The 21,830-nt window shown below is 38.9% G+C and overlaps 1 protein-coding gene across 1 annotated transcript in view; it reads left to right on the top strand.

The window, feature by feature from the left end:
* The window catches only part of ABCB5 (ATP binding cassette subfamily B member 5), a 29,840-nt gene extending 9,568 nt beyond the window's left edge, over positions 1-20,272 (top strand). The window contains 21 exon segments of the mRNA XM_061469300.1: positions 1,263-1,437; positions 2,411-2,524; positions 3,343-3,478; positions 5,814-5,929; positions 7,203-7,359; positions 7,362-7,402; positions 8,345-8,512; positions 9,479-9,604; positions 10,710-10,778; positions 13,419-13,510; positions 14,823-14,881; positions 14,884-14,953; positions 15,466-15,622; positions 17,190-17,403; positions 18,303-18,434; positions 18,437-18,500; positions 18,610-18,612; positions 19,458-19,506; positions 19,508-19,543; positions 19,545-19,602; positions 20,106-20,272. Coding sequence (XP_061325284.1) covers positions 1,263-1,437; positions 2,411-2,524; positions 3,343-3,478; positions 5,814-5,929; positions 7,203-7,359; positions 7,362-7,402; positions 8,345-8,512; positions 9,479-9,604; positions 10,710-10,778; positions 13,419-13,510; positions 14,823-14,881; positions 14,884-14,953; positions 15,466-15,622; positions 17,190-17,403; positions 18,303-18,434; positions 18,437-18,500; positions 18,610-18,612; positions 19,458-19,506; positions 19,508-19,543; positions 19,545-19,602; positions 20,106-20,272 — 2,203 coding nt within the window.
* Positions 20,273-21,830: the final 1,558 nt, after the last annotated feature.

Below are 21,830 nucleotides of genomic sequence, written 5' to 3'. Positions count from 1 at the left end.
TCTCCTAGGAACATCATCTACTAGGAACAGACACTCCTACCAGGGGCTGACTAGGGCATTTTTCGAGCTGTGGATTATGGCTCCTACACAGCTCTTGAATGAAGGCCTCATAGTTAGGAAAACTTTTTGCTGCACGGTGCCTCCACTGACTGCAAATGTTTATGCTTGCAAGGGACCTTCAGTCATCTTATGCTTCTGGCAGTGGTTTGGCTCCTTCTTTGTAGTTGAGTGATCACATATACTCATTACACTCCTTAAATCCAGTTCTCATTTCCCTGAAGGTCCTGTGATGCTGCTGACTCGAAGTTAGGGCTAAGTTTTAAGAACACAACCAAGCCAAAACTTTTAAATACATTTGAGTAACGATACAGAATTGGTAGCCTGTGGGCAATTTACATGAGCAAAATTAATACACATTGTTTAAAGATTCCTTCCCAGCTGACTGAATTTCATTTATTCCTTTTATGTGGTTGATTTTCATAGAAAACATGTATTAGGAAAAAAGTGCAAGCTGCTGAGCATGCTGAGCATGAGATGGCAAGTAAAAACATCTTTTTTTTACAACCCTATCCCTGGGCTATATTTTCCATAATGAGCTTGAGTAAGTGAAAGCTGTTACCTGGAAACTATAGATGAATGAATACAAACTGTTCTTAGAAGAAATAATTCTCCCGTTGAACTTGTCAGTCTTCATACTAGTCTTCCATGTCCACTTGTTTGCTATATTGCCATATTAATCAGTAAATTAACCTAAGGGAAGGAGTCCTGGCTTCCCAGAATGGCCAGTATGAGAACAACTCAAATGCCAGAGGGAACTCTGGCTTCTATTCATTTACCTACCTTAACCTGTAGTGCCTGGGCTTGCTTTTTTTTTACCTGTTTTGAATGTGGAAGACTAAACTTTACCTTGGATAGGTAATGTTGATAAAACTTTTTCAAGATTTTCTTTTAGGACTAATGCAAACAAATGGCTCAAGAGTGATACTGTGTCTTCGAGAATTACAATACCATGTTATTCAATTTTTTCTAAATGTCTTCTGTAACAGTATGACAGTGTTGTCAGTGTATGCAAGAGCAGATTTATTCAAATGGATTATATCCTTATTAGTCTTCTGTCAAAAAAAGAAGTCTGTGTTCTTTCTGTGAGACTTTAATTGTTTTTATGTCAGAAATCCATTTAATTAAAAAAAGGTCAGTGGGAAATATCAGTCAGAATGGCATGTGGTACCAATCAGATTAATGGTTTCCTTATCCACTTTCAGATATGATGCTAACTTAGAGGTGGCTAGAAGTGTTGGGCTGAAAAAATCCATTACCACCAACACATCTCTAGGTGTTTCACAGTTTCTCATTTTTGAACCCTATGTGCTTGCATTTTGGTATGGAACCAAGCTCACTGCTGAGGATGAAAATTATTACATCAGCTGTGTGTTAATTGTAAGTGCAGCAATGCAGCTTTGAAAAATGCTCTGTAGCTTCAAGAAAATAGTTATGTCAGTAGTTTATATAATTATCTCTATTTTCCTGCCAAGTGTTTGCTAAATTAGCTGTTAGCAGCTCACTTGGAATAAAAGAACTGAAAGGAAGGCATTCATCTTCCCTGGCTTCTGATACAACAATTTGAACAGGACACTTTGAATTCCCACTCTAATCAATGTAGAGGCAAAAGTATCTGTACTTCATCACTTGTCTTGTACCTTATTGTAGGGCAGGATGAGCAAACTAGAGCTGATAGTTAGGGAGCAAGGACAAGTAATCTGGATTGCCAAAAAAATTCTAGCTAAACACTAGGATTAAATGAATCCTGCTGGTGTGATGAAAGTGTACTGATAAGTCCTCAATATCTCATTTAGCCATGTCTTTTTGCATATTTGTTGTTGTTTACTTGAAGGTGTTTACCATACCTTACCAATATATCCAAGTTGGTAATGGTTTGAGGATACTTAGCTATCTTCTTGTTCTGCAAATTTTGGTTATATGCTTAATTTACACACTAAAGCGATGTCTGATGAGTTCCCCTCAGTATGGTTCCTCAAAGCACATGAAGTTAATTGTGTGTTGGTCCCATAAGTAGGATTTCAGTTAAGAAAATCTGCAATAAATTTTGTAAGCCTCTTAATTTTGAGAACATCTGGAAAGCAACACAGAAAGATATTTGTTCTATTCCTACATGATAGAAAATGCAAGAATATCAAAAAGAAAAGTTACTCATGCCACAAAAGCATGTTTCGGTAGTTACTATTCACCCCAGGAAAATGAGGAGTGGACAGGAGTGACTGGAATGCTCTTTTCACTTTCGTATTTATTTTTCCTGGAAAGGGTGAAGTCGAAAGACATAGGCATTTAACAGCTGGGCATTGGTGGCTCTGTAATCACGGTTAACTGTAATGCTTCCTTCTGTCTCCTGCAGGTGTTCTTCTCTGTGTTCATCAGAGCCTTGACCCAGGGCTAGGCAGCTCCCAACCTGGAGAAGGTGGCTAATGCACGTGGAGCTGCCTATGAAGCATATCATATTATCAATAAGGTAATTATCTATGTAAGTGGCAGCCTTTCAGTCACACTTAAATCCACCCCCCTCTTTTTTGTTCCTCAAGAGACATAGCCAAAAGTATTCATAACTATAGATATATTCAAACTATAAATGTCAACCACTGAAACCTGTAATATTTCAATTCACATCAAGAAAACTGCTTCTTTATTTGTTACAATGAATGTTGGGAAATCAGACGTGTATCTGAGATTGATGGATGAAGTCATTCTCTAATATTAGAGTTGCAGCTCCAGAGGGAAAATAGTAAGGCATGAAATTGTATGCACAATTTCAGCTGAGTTTGTTTTTTGGGGGGGAGTTGGTGAGGAGGGGATTAATAGTGCCATTGAAAGCTTTAATAATATAAAGCTGCAGTGCTGATGTTGCTATGAGAAAAGGTTATTATCAAGGTCTTGTTGTGTTATGCAGTAATGGGATATCTGTATATATAAAATATTTTAAACAAATAGGACTAGAAAGCTCTTGAAGAAGTGGCTACATCATTCTTCTTGATGTGAGTGTAAGCTCCTCCTACAGAGATTACTGAGAGCCATGTTTAGCTGCAAGATAGTACAGACAAGTTCTGCAATTACAGGCTTTCTGCTATGGATTTTGTTGCATTTGAGAATATAATATATTTGTCATAGTAGAATTCGCAGTCAGATGTTCCCCTGCATTCAGCATCCTGTGAGTAAAACACAGCAGCTGTGCCATGGTGTACTGAAGTGTAAACCAGCAGCTGAGAAAGTAAAGGAGAGAACAATGAGTCAAGCTGAAATAACAGTTCCAAAAATTGTAATAAGCAGCAATAGATTTTAAAAACCTCTTTCCGGAAACAGCTTATAGACAGCAGTTCTAAGGAAGGCTGCAAACCAGACAGACTCATAGGAGAAATTGAATTCAGAAATGTCCATTTTGGTTACCCATCCAGACCTGATGTCAAAGTAGGTGATCATTTTAGATTAATCTACTGTACTGAAATTCTGCAGCCTATGTCCATATTATTTGCCTAACGTTGGTTTTGTTCTTGAATGCAAAATGTGTTCCTGTCTTGGGAGGTGGGACATTTCTTTGTGCATTACAAGGGGGAAAAATAAAGTTCTAGATCTACTGCCTCTGGACAAGGCTAAGAATATGTGTTACTCGTAGTCTGAATTTCTGTGAACAAGAACTCTGATAGACCAAACAAGATTTTTCAAGATCTGCCATTAAAGCTTCTAGACTCTACACAGTTAAATCAGGAAGCTGCTCTTTCCAGTCTTTTGTTCTGAGTTGCTGTGATATCCCATGTGAAATATGACCTCTGAGACAGGCTTTATAACAATATGCCATCACATGGATTGAAGCATATCATCCTAAATACACATTTGAAGCCAAATGTTATTGCTGTTCAATAAAGTGATGTTCCTGTTCTTTGCCAGTTGAACTTCCCTTAACACCCTTATCACGTAGTGCTATGTATGTCACATCATGGTGGTTACTTTTGTGGTGATCTAGTTGATTTGACCTCTCTACCATATTCAACAGTTTGTAATTTTTTGAAGACCCTGATAAGGGTGAAAGGAAAAGAGGTTTGCTGCTGCTGTTACTTGGTGAAGAAAAAGGTAAAATAGAGATTTCAAAAGTCAGCAATTAAAAGCTGGGCATGCCAGTTAAGTGCTGAGAATGGGAAAGTTCATATCACTGTGTCTATTTCTTCAGATGGCTCTTCCCACCTCTCATCTGAGGTCTGGCCCATTGTGCATCAAATCTATTTCCAGGACACTAAGGCTGCTGAAGGGTAAAGTCAGAGCTAGGCTTTCTTCCAAACTGCAGTTAGTGTAATGCATCTTCTTTCACTCTTGGCTCAGAAATTAGAAGTGAAAGAGCAGACTCTTCATCCTTCTTCCTAAAAATGCTATTCAGGCCCATGAGCTAGCTGTGCAATGGGTCTACACACCAAAGGGAGGGAAATAAGAAATATTTTGTCATCCTTCCAAAATCTGAGTCAGCAACTCTCCCTGCTCAGAGTATCAACATTATTTAATAGGGCCAGAGGGAATCAGCAAAGATGTGTGGATGTTATACACAAGTTATCCACAATCAGTCAAGCAACTGATGCAGCACAGTGTAATCTCCCCATGTGAAGGCTAAATCAAATCAACCTCAGGAGTCTAGTTATCGTCAATTTTAATCTTGACAACACCTTTCCTGATAAAAGAGGTTTAGAAATAATCTTTAAGGTGGTTGCGACTATTTGCATCTGGAGAAATTATGGTATCCAGAATACAGGTCTTACTTGATAATGCAGGCACCAGGATATCAGCTTCCTAGAGACACAAACCTTGCTGGATGTAGCACAGGAAGAGGAGAGCAATAGTGCAGCTATTTTAATCTCTCACTACAAAAATGTGTAGGCAAAATTATAAATCAGCCTAGCATAAACAAGAAGAGTTCCCATAGCAGCCAAATATCTTGGCAACTACACAGCATTACTAGTATATGACATGGATGTTTTTTGAGGTAAAATGTTCCTAAATATGAAAATGGCAACAGAGATATCTGTAACTACTCCCCAGGTTTCTGAGGCTGTTAACAGTAAGGATTGGAGTTTATTAAGAGCTTTCCAGAAGTCACCTTTCCAGAAGTTACCAAAACAGTCATTTATATTCTAAAAATAGAACAAAGCAGGGTTGTTTCTCAGCAATAATGTTTAGCACCTTAGAAGTATTTTGTGAGACTCATAACTGTTATGCCATTATCTAAGCATTGGAAAATGGAGGGCAGCAGGAGAATGTAAGACCCTGAGCCTGCTACCCAATCACACAAATTGGATAAAGTGAACTATCAAGTTTAGAGTACTGTGGCTGTCTATATTAGTTGATTTGAGTGTGCTGGGGAATTTTCCCAGGCACTGGAATGCAGTGATCTATGCAAGGGAACTCTTAAAATGTTTCTTGGCATGAACTTGTCCTGTTCTAGTTATCAATCTTCTCAAGTAATTCCCAGGCTTGGTTTCATAGACAGAAGGAACCAGGGACCATTCCCAAAAGTTAGGTTGCATGTAGCCATCCTGTTTCAAAGGCTAATACACTTCACAAGCATAGATGCAGTCTCTTTCATATCAGTGCCCCAGAATATTCCCAGGTACAATTAACTTACTAATATTGCTATCCATCCAGACTGTGTCCCTTTCTACTGCCTTGACTATTGCTGCAGTTACCTTGACAGACTGTTCTCTAATCAAATTTGTCAAAATAAAATATAAATTTTTAACTTATTCTTCTTTCTCCCCTTCTCAAAGGTCTAAACTTGAAAATTCTAACTGGAAAGACCATTGCTTTAGTTGGTGCCAGTGGCTGTGGGAAAAGCACTACTATTCAATTGCTGCAGAGGTTCTATGATCCTGTTGAGGAAGAAGTGAGTGCTTGCAAGTGAACTGTAAAAAGCCTTACAGCTTTAGGAACTATTAGGATAAGCATTAGTTTCCCATATTGACTGAATCTTGATTTATTTTTTTTAATCCTTTTATTAAATTTGAGCATATCTCTCCATAGTTTAGTATTTCCACAATTTAAATTACAAATGAACTATCTTCTGTTAGCTTGACTTCATTATTCTCCTCCTTCTTGCAGTACTATGCCAGAAATGATAAATACCATGAGTCTTTGAATAGATGTAAGATCTGGATTCAAAATTATTTTCATCAACAATTGGCTTTTCTGTAAACGTTTTTAGGTAAAGCATGATCCAACAGTGTTCTGCTGTATTCTGCTTTTAATTGAACATAAGCTAAAACTTAGAGAGATTTTTCCTATTTTAAACGGTTGGTTTCTTGCCTCATTTTCCTCCACCTGCTAGCTCACAGCCAAATTTTCCATTGTTACACACTATATATTTGCTCTACCGCTAAATACTAGATCCAGTCAGTAAATGGTAAATACTTTCCATAAGAAATTTCCAAAGGGCAAAAGGAGGAAAATAAACAATATATTTTTAAGGAAAATGTTTGGTTTATACTTAATATTTGAAGAATGCTACTTAGTGGCTGTCACTGCTAGTCAGAACTAGGTAAGCATATTAAACAGTGAACTATCACTATAGAATGCATCAAGATGGCTATCTATTATCAACACAGTTGTTTCTTTAACTTACTGTTTCTGCCACTGTTCATTCCTGCCCCTGTGCCTCAGTTTGCTATTCCTCTCCTGTGCTGATATCTGTGTTCTTAGGACCACGTTGCAAATGATCTAAGTTAAAAATAACGTTTGCTTCCTTTTTAGTTGGCATGGACTATTTCTTTGATCTGGTGTATAGCACAGCCACAGAGACAATTGCGTTGCTACAACTGCAAGGGCAGCAAACTGGCACAGGGGCATGAGAACAGGGTAGAAAATATGCAGAGAAGCTCAAAGACTCTTAAGCCAGCTTTAACAGGATGGTTGTTGGTGGGAAGAGAACAAGAAAAAAATATGGTATGTTTTCTGTTTATTCTGCTCCTCACCATTTTCTAGCTTGCATAGTGGATGGAAAAACTACAGTTATAATTTCTCCCCCAGCGTAGTTTTCTATTAGGACAACAATTCTTTTCTTTTTGGTTCTTGTAGCTGATACTTAAGTAATAGTAAAGAATTGTTTTATTATTAACAGACTACATTTTCTCATCTTCTTTAACATATGCTTTTCCTCTCAGATCACCTTAGATGGCTGGGATATTTGGACGCTTAATGTAAAGTGGCTACAAGAAGATATTGGTATTATGAGCCAGGAGCCTGTTTTGTTTGTAACAGTAGCTGATAACATTCACTACGGCCAAGAAGATGTTTCTGATGCTGAAATTGAGCAAGCAGCCAAGAAGCCAATGCTTTTGACTTTATATCTAGACTGCCTGATGTGAGTTCATGAACTTCTTTTGAGTATAAGGCTGAAAGGTCCATTTAGGCTGGTGTCTTGTTTCTGAGAGGGAGAGAATGGGAATTCAGTTGTAGTATAACTTCTCAAAATACTCTTTTAGCCTCCAGTAGCTTTCAGTTCAGGGACTTTTTGAATTAAATATTGTGCCTTTGGTTGGTTATCCTCAATGGATTTGCGCTTAAGTCTGGAAAAAATGTCAATGCCTTAACTCAGGAGAAGGGAAGCTTCACAGCTGTACTGCCATAAGTACTGTGCATGAGGCACAGGAAGCATTGGGAAGATCTAGAAATACAAAAACCTTTTGTCAGCAACTGTCTGCACATTCAGCAGAAAATGGGGGTGGAAGTAAATAAGTATGTCCAGAACCAAGGCTGTTTTTAGCAGCTGGAAGCTTGAGCTCTCCTAGTGCTTGAGATTCACAGCTTTGAACCCTTTCCTAGCAGCAGGTCTCTTACTCCTTTCAGGGTGGCGGTGGGAAGTGAGGTCAGTCATTCAAAACATCCTCAGGAATGTATGGTGATATGTCCTTCCTTTTGATCCTGTGGTTAAAAACTGGAAAAAATGCCTACCTAGGACTTGATTTCAAATTCTTCTACTACCCCAGACAGCTTGGCGCTCTCAAGCGTGTGCCATTTCTAGTATGTCAATCTGTTCCAAGGTTCCCTCTTCTCAGGAAAAATTATATGATCATATTTATTATATAGTAAAAGACTACAATGAACTTTGAGAACTGCCACTTTAAAGTGAGTGACAATCAGCAGGAACCACTGGATGTAGTTGCACTTTTCTTCTGTCTTTGCTCAAGTCAGCCAGATAAAGATACCTCTAGTCTAGAAACTAGGTACTTATGATCGCATAGAGCAATGAGGATTTAATTTGAGACATCCCATAACTTCTGTTTGTTTTCTCCTTTCTCAAAAGTTTAACACTATGGTAGGGGAGCGAGGTGCTCAGCTGAGTGGAGGACAGGAGCAGTGAATAGCTATTGCCCATGCCCTAGCAAGAAATCCCAACAATATTCTTCTGGATTGAGCTATATCCACACTAGATACTCAGAGTGAATCCATAGTGCAAGCCGCTCTTGATAAGGTATGAGTCATGTTATTGAAGCTACCGGTCACCATGAAAAGGTGCAATAGCACTTAAGAAAAATTACTGTACAATATTAAGTGTAGGTTTTCATTTATCTAATAGTTATTTTAATGTATTAAAAGCTAAGTGAAAAATCCTGCCTTTCACTTCAGTAGTAATGCACAGTGAGCTATGAGTTTCAAGTATGGCTCAAGGGAAATACAGAATTTGCCACCTTCACTGATGGTCAGTTTAAATGTGAAATAAAATGTAGCTGTTGATCTATACTGAAATTAGTATTGAGGTAACTATATCTTATATCAGTGCAGTCTGAGAAGCAAAACACTAATCAGAGCTTACAAAAACACAGTGGAGTGACAGAGTTCATCGCAAGATATGTGGGGTTTATACATGTGTTTATATAAAGACATATGTCCATATTTGTTGTTGGTTTAAAGAAGTCACTGAAGGCAATGTGGATTCAGCATGGTTGAAATAAAAGTTTCAGGGTCTGGCCTTAAAAGCCACAGTTAAGACTGGCATTCCTCACTGATAGTCTATAGGCTCTTGCCAAAGTAAGTGCAAACCAGACTCTTTACATAGCAGAGAGTGTTTTGCATACCATCAAGTGAACTCCATCGTCTGTTGTCCTTTTATAACTGCTTCACAGATTGCAGGAAACAGTTACTGCACACTGATGTCCACATCATAAAACTCATTGGTATGACTGAGTGAATGTCCCTGGTAGCAGTCAGAGTAGGGAGGCCAATGACTAGATAGGCTGATTTATCTTCTAATGCTGCTGTGGCATATGAATAAGCCATTGCACAAAACTTATGCTGCCTTTGCCATGTTGCTTCCTTTCTGTGGAAAAAGAGAGTTTTGAGTTCCAGTAACATGAATGGTGCTTTTCCCAACTTACCTATGCAAAGGGAGTTGTAGGAGACTTTTTGGTGTCATTGATTTTGTTGTGGTGCGTTATAAACGGAGTTAAAGCATCAGATGAGAAAATCTGACTCTTTTCTCCACCAGGGATTCATGTTTGGGAAGTCTGGGGAAATACTTACAATGAGACTGCACTGTTTGTCCTTCAAAGCATTACTTCAGCAGGTATAAATTATGCAAGGGTATCAGGAGAGCCAGGTGGTTTTTGCAGACTGTTACAAGGTACACATAGGGTTTTAATGGTGTGGTCTGGAGAAAAGAAAACAAAACCATGTCTCTTTTACCACTAGAATAGGAAAAAGTATAACTTTTCTGAATATCTTTTAATCCATGTACACTTTGACTCAGTGCTGCTGCTGCAAATAGTTTTATTTTGAAAACGTGTTGTTGCAAACATTTATATTTCTGGCGTGCTAATATGCACACAGTCTGTGTATGCAAGGATGACCAAAAAATATTTTACATCCCCTTTCTTGGGTGGTCATGATGCAAGTATGTAATACATAGATTTAAGTCTGATCTGTTTAGTTATTTATATTTCAGTCTGCATACTACAATCCATAATAAATAGACAATGTAATAATTTGTCTACTGGAAAAAAATCACATTACCCTATTGGATCAAGAATCACCCATGAAAAGAATAATGTTAATATATTAAACCTTTCCTATTAATTTGTGCAAATTCATGTCACTTGCATAGAAGCTTTGAGAATGCAGAACTTGGCACCGCACAGACCCACTGGGGACAAGAACCTGTGTCTTCACAGAAACATCTGAGATGATAAATTAGTGATTAAAAAACCCTTGCCATAGCCTTTGGAGGTAAAAGAGCTTCACTTTCTGTATGTACATACAAATATAGATGAGCAATTGCTCTTCTATAGTTAATGGAATAATTAGCATTTAAGAAGAGAATAGCTAATTTCTTCAGGCCCAAGAAAGGACTGAGTAAAAGGGGTTTGTAATAAAAGTTTCTAAATAGACACATACATAAAAACATCACAGCTCATAACGCTTTGATTGTAAACAATTAGGTGTTCACAATAGAATAATGTTTTTTAAGCTTCCTCTTTTTAAGCTTTCTCATCTTGGAAGATGCTGACTACAAAGGAAAAATAATGCAGTTAGCCACATGACTTGTACTTCCTTTTCCTCATATACTATCTGAGCTGGAAATGTTAACTTTATTATTAATCCTGATAAATCTGAAATATGGTAAGAACATGTAATTTTTTGAAACAAAAATTGATGCCTTTTCTTGATGGTAGGATGATCAGAAAAATGCTGTTGGTGTTCTGTTAACTTGGCTTGCTACAGAAGCTTCCCAAGTCAAAGGGGTATGCTGACTCTCATTTGTATATTTTTTACATTTTTTTTCTTAGAAATATTGATTGCAACTGGTAAGGAATACTGAGATTACACAAGGTAGTGAATCTGCCTCACAAACTGGAAGATACATTTAGATAGTATGCTGTTGACATCTTGGAAATGGTCTTCCAGCTGATAGTTTATGACAGCTATCAAAAATCCAGCAGATGTTCACATACCTTTCATTTCTGTCTGTGCAAGTCTTTAAGCGAAGTATATAATAAGCATAGACCACTTCATCATGCAAAATGGAATCTGCATATGTGCTGGGGACCAGAATCAGTGGACCCCAGGTTTTTACGCCTTATGGTGGGTGTCACCTGAGCACTATGAAAAGGTGGCTTGCGCAGATGATGCAGACCCTTACCAATCTTAATAAAGAGAATGCTTCTTCCTATCCCTGGCAGTTATGCTTCTCACGCGAGCAGACCAAACAGTGAGAAATTGCCCAACATTAATAAGGATCACCAGGGCAGATGATGGCCAAGGGAGGGAATGGCTCAGGAACTGATACGGGACAGGTGGACACTGGACATTCACAGGAAAGTATGGCAAATTTTACACAATTCTTCCTACTGCTCACCTCATCAGAGGTCCCCACAGTCTGCCAAATGTCTCTGTTTCTTCCCTTCTCCTGGAGGGCAAGAGGGAAATCACTGCAGGGCTTGCTGGGGAAAAGTTTACTAGTTTGTTTTAAGATGTCTTTGTTTCCTTCAAATCTGTACAACAAAACCCTTTAAATCTCTACATTTTTCAGTCTCCATAGATAGAGACTTTTGTTTCTCTCTCCTGTCCTCCTTCCTTATGGATGTGTAGTGAGAAAATAGTCTTTGACAAAACTTAGTTGTTTTCATCTTGTAAAGTTCCAGTTTGCTTCAGTGGCATTGAACTGTATCACCTTATCAGGGCAGTAGAAAGAAGGGATGCACAGGGTTCCCTCACTACAAAAGCCAGCTAAGGGCACAAACTGGTTTCCAAAGCTACTGTGCTGTCTGGAGCACTACAGAGTGTCAATAAGTAAGTACCATACCTCATGCTGCACTGGCTGAAGTTTCCAAATCCGTATTCATGTGCAGCCCCTAAAACATTCAACAACAATTCACTTTGTCATTTGTTTAATTATTACTATTTTTCATGGCAGGAAGGTCTTTGGCAAAATAGAGAAGAATTTTTTGCTTCCCGCCCAAGGATTTTTGTCCAGCCAAATTTTGGAAGATGAACTGTTTCCACAGGGCTGTTTTCAGCTTTTTTTTTCTGCAGATCAGAGCTCACCCTGGTGCTGGATGCTAATCATCTCTCATTTTAAAATTTTTTTATGGAAATGTTACACAGGCTGGAGGAGACAGTTATTTCTTCAGTATGAGTTCATCTTTCCTGCTCATTATCCCACAGAGATAAAGCATTTCTTCAGGGTGGTCAAATGCAGGGTTTTATTCGGAGAGCCAAACCCCAGGTGCAGCACTGTGAGAACCTGAGGATGAATAGCTTCCAGCAGCGTTAATGGGACAAGTCAACGAATGAGGCACTAGCACAGACTGCCCAGAGAAGCTGTGGCTGCTGCATCTGTGGCAGTGTTCAAGGCCAGGTTCGATGGGGCTTGGGGCGACCTGGTCTAGTGGAAGGTGTCCCTGCCCATGGCATGGGGGTTGGAACTAAGCATCTTCAAGCCCCTTTTACCTAATGCTGGGTACCCAATTGCCAACCTGCTCTACTGTGACAGTCTTCTATGCCTTCTATCGCGTGAAAAGTCCCAGATACATATTTCATTAAGTAGCTGTCATGACCAACTGTTTAGACTGCTTTAACCTGGTGTGAGATCACTTTTAAGGATAACATTGTAGCTACATTACAACTGACTCAATTATCCAAGATAGATGAAGGGGGAGATTTCAGGACAGAGTGGGGGATGAAGGGAATGTTTACACATCCCCAAGAAAAGCAAAACATAGATAACACAAACCATCTGTAAATTAGGCTATAAAAATGCATTTGAAAGCCCGCATAGAAATTTCTGAGCAGGGATAGCTGTAACAGCAGTAGCCGCAGCACTGGTGCGCCTCATGCCTAGGGTGAGCAGCATAGCTCTGCACTGATCTATGTTGGGGCCCGAAGTGTTCCAGAGCTGAGCCACCAAGCCCTGACACTGCATTTTATGATGGAATGCCAAACCACTAATGTGCTGAAGGTTTTGAGGGTACTGCCTTTATTTAACTGATAGCACTCTTCCAGGAGACAGAAGTAGTCCATGTAAAAGTGCAAACTGTCCAAACGACTGGGGTTTGATCCTATTTTATTAGAGGTTTAATTCATTGAGATCACAGCCCACAGGTTTGGGTGGGGACTGCTGACACTTGCTGCGTGCTAGCCCAAGGTTCTGAACTCAACTGTATTTTTGGCTTCAGCCCAGCCTTGTCTTCTGACCATGGGGTGAATAATTTCATTATTGTGAGGTTCCCTTCACTGGCGATAGACCTCCGGCTCTTCTTTAAAGCAAGCACATTCTGAGCTAAAATAATAAATGCTAGAAAAGAGATTTGAGTGTTTAGGAGGTATGTTATAGATTGCAGTTGTAAGGGATTGCCTCCTGTTTGTTTTATGTTCCAATTTAGATTTCAACGGAAACAGTTGAAAACATAAGAACTTCACGGACCAAAGAAGTATTTTATGAAAGATGCGTTGCCAGTTTGAATGGTCCATATAGGTGGGATGTTTTTTTCTTTAATAGTTCTTTCTTTGTACATTTTGGCCTTTCAGATTTATTGTAAATACATTTCTTGCAAACTATCCAACATCCAAAAGATTGGGAAGGGTATCAGCAATTGTTTACATAGTTTAGAAATTTGTTCACTTGGTATATTTCAATATACGTTCTTAAATGCGGAGTGAAACAACATTTACAAGATTTGCCTTTTCATTATGCAAGCACCTTATAAACTGCATTCTCTGCATATGTGTAAAGACAATATTTTGGGTTTGTGTGCCTAGGGTATAGTACATACGTTCACTCCAGTAGAGTTCATTGATACTAGCTAACTCCCATACCACGCCCTTTGTAACATAAATCAGTTTATTCCTCTCATGACTTTGAAACCTTGAAAGAAGTTCGTGTGTTTCCCATGTTTGACCTGCTACATTCCACTGACTTGTCTTCACTGAAACACATTCAAATCATCAAGGGTGCTGGATTTTTGTAACTCCATTTTATTTGAACAGAACAGCCCCAAATGTAATTTGTTTCCTGCTTCAATGTAACTAATGTAAAAGAAGGAATTGAAAATAGTGTATTGCATAATCTGTCCTTGGCCAAAACAGTGTTAAAATTCAGTGTCTGATGAACTGGTAATACCCCAGATATAGGCAGGACTGTCAAAGGTCTCTGATTTACAGCTTGGACTAGAAAGGTGTTCCTATTTCCTCAGAGAGCACCATAAACCATGAGGGCAGAGAGTCTTCCAGACTCTGATTAAGTGTGCACAAAATGAAACTTCTCCACGAGCACAGATTGAGAAATAGAGGCTTAGTCTGAATCTCTGCAGGGGTACCCAGCAGTATGTCCCTGCTCTGAACTGGGACAAGAGGTCTCTGCTTGGATGGGAAGAACTGGCAAATGCCCACAGGCAGCTCTTAGGCTGGACTGGAGCCTGTTGCTTTCTAATTAAAATGGGTCATATGTGGTAAGTAAACAAACAAATAAAAAAAAACACAAAAGCACTGCTCTAGTGACTGGCCCTGCTATGGAAAAGCAAAGGAAGGGATTCAGGCAAGCATAGCTGAGAACGAAGAATCCCATTGCTTTCTGTCTTCAGGGCAGTTCCATGTCACAGTGTGGTGGGCTTTTACGGGCTGGGTGGTGTTGCTTGTGGGTTTGCCTGTGTTCTGGGTTGATCTGTTGTATTTTTGGTGGGTGAGCTGTGTTGTATGAGAACTTCAATCCAGAAATTTGGCCACCCCCTGGCCGGTGTCTCTTGTTTCTGTTTTACAAGTTATTTATGAGAAGTCTCTTCTTTTATCAGAGATGCTCTGAAAAAAGCTACTTTATATGGATTTACCTATGGAGTGGCTCAGTCTGCAGACTAGTAGCCATTTTCAGATTTGGGACATGACTCACTGCCCATTGTCTGAGTGACTTTGAACATGTATTTGTGTGAGTATACTTTATAAAATGAAAAAAATATATATATAAATGGTGGGTAGGATAGTGAGTTCAATGCATGCAGTTTCCTCATTTTACAGAGGTAACGGGGCATATAGATCCAGGAATTCTGTCTGGTTGGGAGTGTGGTTTGGCCTGAAGGGTTCTTTTGGGAAAGGTGCTTATTTGGGCAGTAAAACAGCAAATGCATGGGCAGTGGAGAAGCTGGAGTGAGCAGCAAGTTCAGCACACCTACTCTGTAGAAGTATTTGCTATTTAATGTTTCTTCCAGGCAGAGGGTGTTACATAGAGAAGTGGTGTGACACCACTGCTCATCTATAAAGTAGTTCTAGGAACAACTAGAACTTACTAATACTGGATGACATTTTGGGGGGTGAGGAGCTCTAGAAATGTCATAATCTAAAGATGCTAAAAACATTCACTCTGAAGGTTTGTTTTGCACAAGAGGAAAACAGTTCATTGTCCTATCTGAAACTAATGATGCTTTGTCTTTTGTTTTTTAGAGGCTACTCTTCCATCATGTCTGCAGCTATAAACATTGGTCAGTCTACTTCCCTAGCATCAGATTATGGCAAAGCTAAATTGCCAACCCAAAGAATTTTTAAACATTTGGACAGAAAATCTCTAATGGACAGTTACAGTGAAGAAGGTGAAAAACTGGTAAGGATGGGTGTTTTGGCTTGAGGGTTTTGGTTTGTTTTTTTTTTGGGGGGGGGAATGTGTTTTGGTGGTGGGGCTTGAGGGTTTGGTTTTGTTTGTTTTGGGATGGTTTTGTTTTGTGGCTTGGTTTTTGGCTGCTTTTTTGTGGGATTTTTGTTGGTTTGGTTTTTTTTCCCAAGAAAAATATTGAAAAAAATTGATTTAGTAATATTTATTGTCTGCAATTGTATTCATATTAGGGTATCACAAAAGATAGACATCATATAAAGTAGTAGTACTGACTCATGAATGTTTTTTGGTTTTTTAATGGACCATATTATTAACAAGTAAAAATATGCTCTTGTGAAGTTAAAACTAACTTAATGAATAATCTATTTTGCTCTAAAGTTGGAGAGAGTGGGGACAACAGCAATATGAAAACCAAGAACAAGATAAAAAAAAAACACACTCAAAAAAAAAAAATGACAAAAAACACGTTACACCAAAATTGTCATTAAGGAAACTCACCTCAGTATTTGCCAAATTTCTGCATGAAATGCTTTCAGTTTACCTGGTGTGAAAGGATTACATTTGCACATCCGTCTTACTTTAAAATTAACTTTCTGTGTAGGTTTTAGATGGTAGTGCCTACTCAGGAAGCCATAATCCAGTTCCATAGAATCATAGAATACTTTAAGCTTATTCACAGGATTTTCAGCCTTTAAAGTTATGAACATACTTACATATCTTCTTGAACCAGGGTCCTCTGGAACAGAGGTTGAAAAACTTAGCAGAAGGTACCCAGTAAATTAGGACTTAAATTAAAATATTTCTAGTATGGATTGTACTTTAATACCAGTGATGCCTGAGACTTCAGCAAAGCAAAGGTTTGAGCCCATTAAATTGGATTGTCAGCTACTGTGAGAGCACTGTAGCAGCAGTGTTGCTAGTATGTACATAGGGCTGGCTCTTAGCCCAAACACCAGGGAAGAGACAATAGCCTTAATATGTAACCCCTTTCTTCCACTTGTGCTTAGAAGTCAGCCTGGCTAGAATGGCTAATTAACAATTATCACTGATTTTTAAAACACAGCTTGTCCTACATGCCTGCAAATTACTTACCAAAGAATTTATTTAGCTCTATCTTAATAGCTGGTCTTGACCTTGTGTTCCATTCATTCCAATTGTGCTACCTGCAGTGTGAGATCAGGAAGGCAAATGTTAGATTGTTATTGGTCTATATCAATATAGATTGAGAGTAGAAGTGCCTCAATTATATGTCAGAAATTATGAATATTGACATTGCTTATTTGCCTAAAGATATTCTTTTCAAAGGTGAAGTGAAAAATAGATACAAGAGATGCAGAAAACTTTTTCTGCAGAAGGACCTAGCGACTTCCATCTGAAGATCATCCCATAAATAATACTGTGCTCAATACAATATGTAATTTAAAAGAACTTAAAAAGCAGTTTTGAAAACACACTCCCAAACTTTCTTGTCAGTTCTCTCACCTTAATAACGAAATCTTATTATAGTTAAAACTAATAAGTGCTAGTACGAATATGTGAACTCTCCATTACTTTTCAGAGGAATTTTGAAGGCAACATTGAATTCAGGAATGTCCATTTTGTATACCCAGCAAGGCCAGAAGTTCAAGTCTTGCAAGGATTCAGTGTGAAGGATAACAAAGGACAGACTCTGGCATTAGTAGGAAGTAGCAGCTGTGGCAAAAGCACATGTATTCAGCTCTTAGAGAGATTTTATAACCCTGTGGAAGGACAAGCGGTAAAGGTAGACATGTGTGGCTATTAACACAATTATATCTACAGAATCTTTATCTTCCAAGGTTTCAGATGCTTTAAGCAGTCCTGGCAATATCTCTGTTAAGATGCCTTTTTCAGATGTGCATGTTACTGAGATGGTGGCTCTAGTGGAGCTGTAGACAACCTCAAGACCCCTCTCCTTGCTTGCCCTGTGAACTCACCAGACGTACCAGCATTGGCACCTATGTTGGCACAGCATGCTGGCTCAAGGCACAGATCTCACTGGGGAAGAGAATGACTGTGTCAGACTGTTGCTCCCCAAAGCTGCTCACTCTGGTCACATAGGGGCATAACATTCAAGTAACTTGCTTGTCGATGTGTAAGTCTTCATGTCCTTGTGAATTCACATGCTAGGGACATAGCTACATGTTTCACATAGCACAAATATAACCCTACAGGGATGCTGCTGCAACACTGTCAGAAGTTAGCAATGGGCTTTTGATTCAATCCCTGCTAATGGGTATAGAAAGTCCAAAGAAGCCTCCTTGGCAGTTTTGAGTTAAAGGCCTACAGCTGAAAATATTTTGGGTGTGTTAAAGCTTCTTAAGGATAGGCTTTCCCATGAGGTTCACTGTGCTTCTTGTGGTGATTAGGGCTGGAAGGTCTGCAGGAAGAGCCTGTGATCTGCCCTCTGCTTCTGTCTGCTGGAAAATGGAAGCAAACACACATACAAAATTAAAAACTAATGAAAGGAAATATTTCATCTATACTGTTGGTTCTTTTCCATTTTGCATGCAAAATTTACTTGGTTTCAGCTGGGAATCTAACATATGATAGGCTTCCTCTTACAATTCGTGTTTCCTGTTTACAGCAACTGTCTGTGGATAAGCTCCCTAGTCAACTTTGCATCATTTTTTCTGATGTTTTTTCTGCATAGCAGATGGATTCGATACCAGATCTTTTCATATACAATGGCTGAGGTCCAGACTGGGCCTGGTGTCACAGGGGCACATTTTGTTTGACTGCAGCATTGCTGAAAACATTCAATATGGAGACAACAGTAGGGTGGTTAGGACGAAGTTGAAGAAGCAGCTAAAACAGCAAATATTCATAGCTTCATTGAAAGAATGAGATGGTGATCTTCTCTTTACAATGAGATTAGATGTTTGGAATCATGTGGAGAAATTCAAGTAATGCTAACTTAAGTAGACGAAATTTGACATCTTTGTTTCCCTTCATAGGAGGAAGTATAGAGTTTTAAAAATGTGTGTTTAAAGCTTAAAAACCTTCTTAGTATGTTCAAAAAAAGTGATTGTTCCAATTAATATAGTGGTGACAGCAGAATATGAGGGGAGGAAGTAAGAGGACACTTTATATACAAGTCCTCTTATTTTATATATTTTTTTCCTTTGAGAACAGAAACTTCCCAAGTTCCTCCAAGAAAGACAGTTTATTTGTTTTTTTTTTTCTAAAATAATTCAGTAAAACTAAATGCTCTATTTCTAATTGGATGGGCAGGAACAGAAAGTTTTTCTCAACAAATATGAAGGGGCAATAGATCAAAAGCAAATGACATGGCATTTCACCTTCATGCCTGCCAAGAATTTGGTTCTAACAAGGAAAAAGCTACAATTGTTTTTGCTGTAGTTCTGTGTAACTCGAAAATGATGTAATGATGCTGAAAAATATTTAATCTTCGTTGATGACTTTATTCCCAAGTATTGCAGGATCAGTTTCTTCCTGTGCATGTCAGTAATCATGAAATCTCTAGTTACTCTTATGACTATATACTTATGATAGGCCAGATGTGTGTGGACACCTCAGTGCTGTATCCCTGGTGGTACTTATTCAAGACCTAATCCAGTCTTTGGAGAAGTACATTTTCAGGCCAGGTATAAATATGTGTGGTTGTACATATAACTGTTCATGCTAAAGTTGTTTATAAAACCTTAGCTTCATTAAAACTTGCACTATTCTCCTCTTTCAAGATGGAAATAGCTAATCATTCTTGTAACCACACATAAAACTTTTCTTATCTTCCTTCTCAAAGATTATTCACAGGCCTTCTTTTTTGAATTTTTAACATTCAGAGATATAATAACCCTGTGGGTGAGAAAGGAACACAACTTTCTGAGGGACAAAAAGCAAAGAATAGCAATTGCCCATGCTCTGTTTCTGTAATCCTGCAATTTTGCTTCTGGATGAAGCTACCTTTGCTCTTGACACAAAGTGAAAAGGTGAGTAATAATTATTAATGGAAATATATATCTATATCTATGTACATGGCTAGTTGCTTTCTGTAGAATAAAATCAATGCAAAAATATTCAGCTGTGAAACAACATCACTGTAGCTTTTCAAGCTGCAAGCTGTGAATTGAACACCACTAGGAAACTATGCATACCTGCAAACAAGTAGAACCCCTCAAAACTTTAAGTAGAAAACACTGTGTGGAGCTGATACTCCTCAGCATTCTTCCTATTGGCTGTATTTGGTGGTAAATACTGTATTTGTGTTCTGACCTAGACTGGACGCCCAAGAACCCACTTCTGAATATCTCATGCTTATTCGGTCAGTCTCAGTGATAAATCCTGTTGAGTAAGGGTCTCACGTATGCACTGACTTGTAGATCTGTGGAGATACATTCAGGTGCTAACAAAGAGTAAGAAATAAAGTGTGGTTCCTATGACAAGTGAAGGCTATCTATGTGCTAACAGCATTTTCACAACATCTGTGTGCAAGTTGTTCAGAAAGCTCTGGATATCGCCCGGCAAGGTCGAACCTGCATCGTCATTGCTCAGCGCCTGACGACCGTACAGACTGCAGACATCATTGCAGTGATCCAGAATGGCAGAGTGGTTGAGCAGGGCACCCACAGCCAGTTACTGGAAAAGGAAGGACACTTGTAAATGTGTAAATGCCCTTGTAAATGCACAAAAGTCTAATTAATAATGTTTGAAGATTTTTAAAAATGTTTTCCCTGGGAAGACATGAAAAGCTTACAGAGAATTAATGTTGGTTGTGTCTGTGCTGATAGAGCAGGCACCATGTGTTGCAGCCTGGTTATTGTACCCAGCATAGCCCTTGACCCAACCCCCCATGGGGATATGCAGTGCGTGCCCTTGGGTGGGTCAAGGAAGGTACACGGGGGAGTCCTAGGGGCTGAACCTACTGGGCAGTTGATGGGATTGTGTGATCTGGAGGGAGCCAGACCTGGAGTAGCCTTATCCATGCCATGGCTTGGGTGGGTCACCCTCTCTCTGATCCATGCCAAGTACCCTATTGCAAAACAGTATCAGAGTTACGACAGTGGTTAAGCATCATGGATGAACAGTGAGCTGGTGCTTGTGCTTGCCACTTGGGTTTCTTCACCAGCCAGATACATCTGTAAATCCTTAATTAAAAGTGACTGACAACTCTTGATGACTGCTGGGATTCCAAATAAAGACACTTGTAAAAAATGCAGAAAGAAGGTGCTGGATGTGTTTGTTGTGTGTTTTTTTGGTTGGTTTTGGTTTCCCCCACTTTATGATATATTTCTAATATTAATGAGTTAGGGTTGAAAGTTCATCTAGTTCCAATCCCTCTGCAATGGGCAAGGATACCTTACACTAGACCAGGCTGTTCAAGGCCCTGTCCAGCCTGGCCTTGAGCACTGCCAGGGATGCACTATTCACAACTTCCTTGGACAGTGCCTCACTGCTTGTGCTTCACATATTTCTTGGAAGTCAATATTCTGTCAGACAATAATTGTAATAATTACAATCTTTTCATATAAACTAACACATGAGCTAGCATTAGTTGGGTTTGGTTTTTTTAATCAGTTGCTGATCTAACAGTTTAATTGTTCTTTGCATCCATCAGGGTAATTTCCAAAGTCTTGCAGGGGAACTAGGATAGCTTCTTTTGAAATGGACTCAAGTCAGCCACATAAATAGCTTTTCATTTTTTTTAAAAATGAGGTTTTCAGTATGAGATCCTTTATTTTGAATAGACATGGCATTTAGTGGTGGACTTGGTAGTGTTAGGTTAACAGTTGGATTTGATGATCTTAAAGGTCTTTTCCATCCCAGATGATTCTATGAATAATTCTAAAGCTTGTTTGAAGAGTTGGCAAAACTCATTTACACATGTGCTTTAATAATTGGCTGTTCCTCTGATATATTCCACAGGGTGCTGCAGTATATTCTTCAACAGGATGTACTGTATAGTCAGAGTGACTCAGCAGCTGGGGTGGAGTTTTTTTGACTGCTTAGACCGAATTGCAGCATTTTAATTTTCCAAGGCTTTGCACGTGACTTTGGGTTAGGATTTATGGCCTGGAGCAACCTGCAGTACTTTATAATTTCCAGATAGCTGTTCTCAATTGTAGCAGACAGAACTTACAGTAATGAGTATCTCCTTTGCTCATTTCAGTTGTCTTCTGGCATCTGGATCCATGAAGGGAATAAAACACACAAAACAAAA

The sequence above is a fragment of the Pezoporus flaviventris genome, unplaced genomic scaffold, assembly GCF_033815535.1.
Source record: "Pezoporus flaviventris isolate CSIRO_AGI_PZ_B2104156 unplaced genomic scaffold, CSIRO_AGI_Pfla_v1 ptg000055l, whole genome shotgun sequence".
In the NCBI taxonomy this organism is placed as follows: Eukaryota; Metazoa; Chordata; class Aves; order Psittaciformes; family Psittacidae; genus Pezoporus; species Pezoporus flaviventris.
This window is presented reverse-complemented; position numbering and strand designations above follow the sequence as displayed.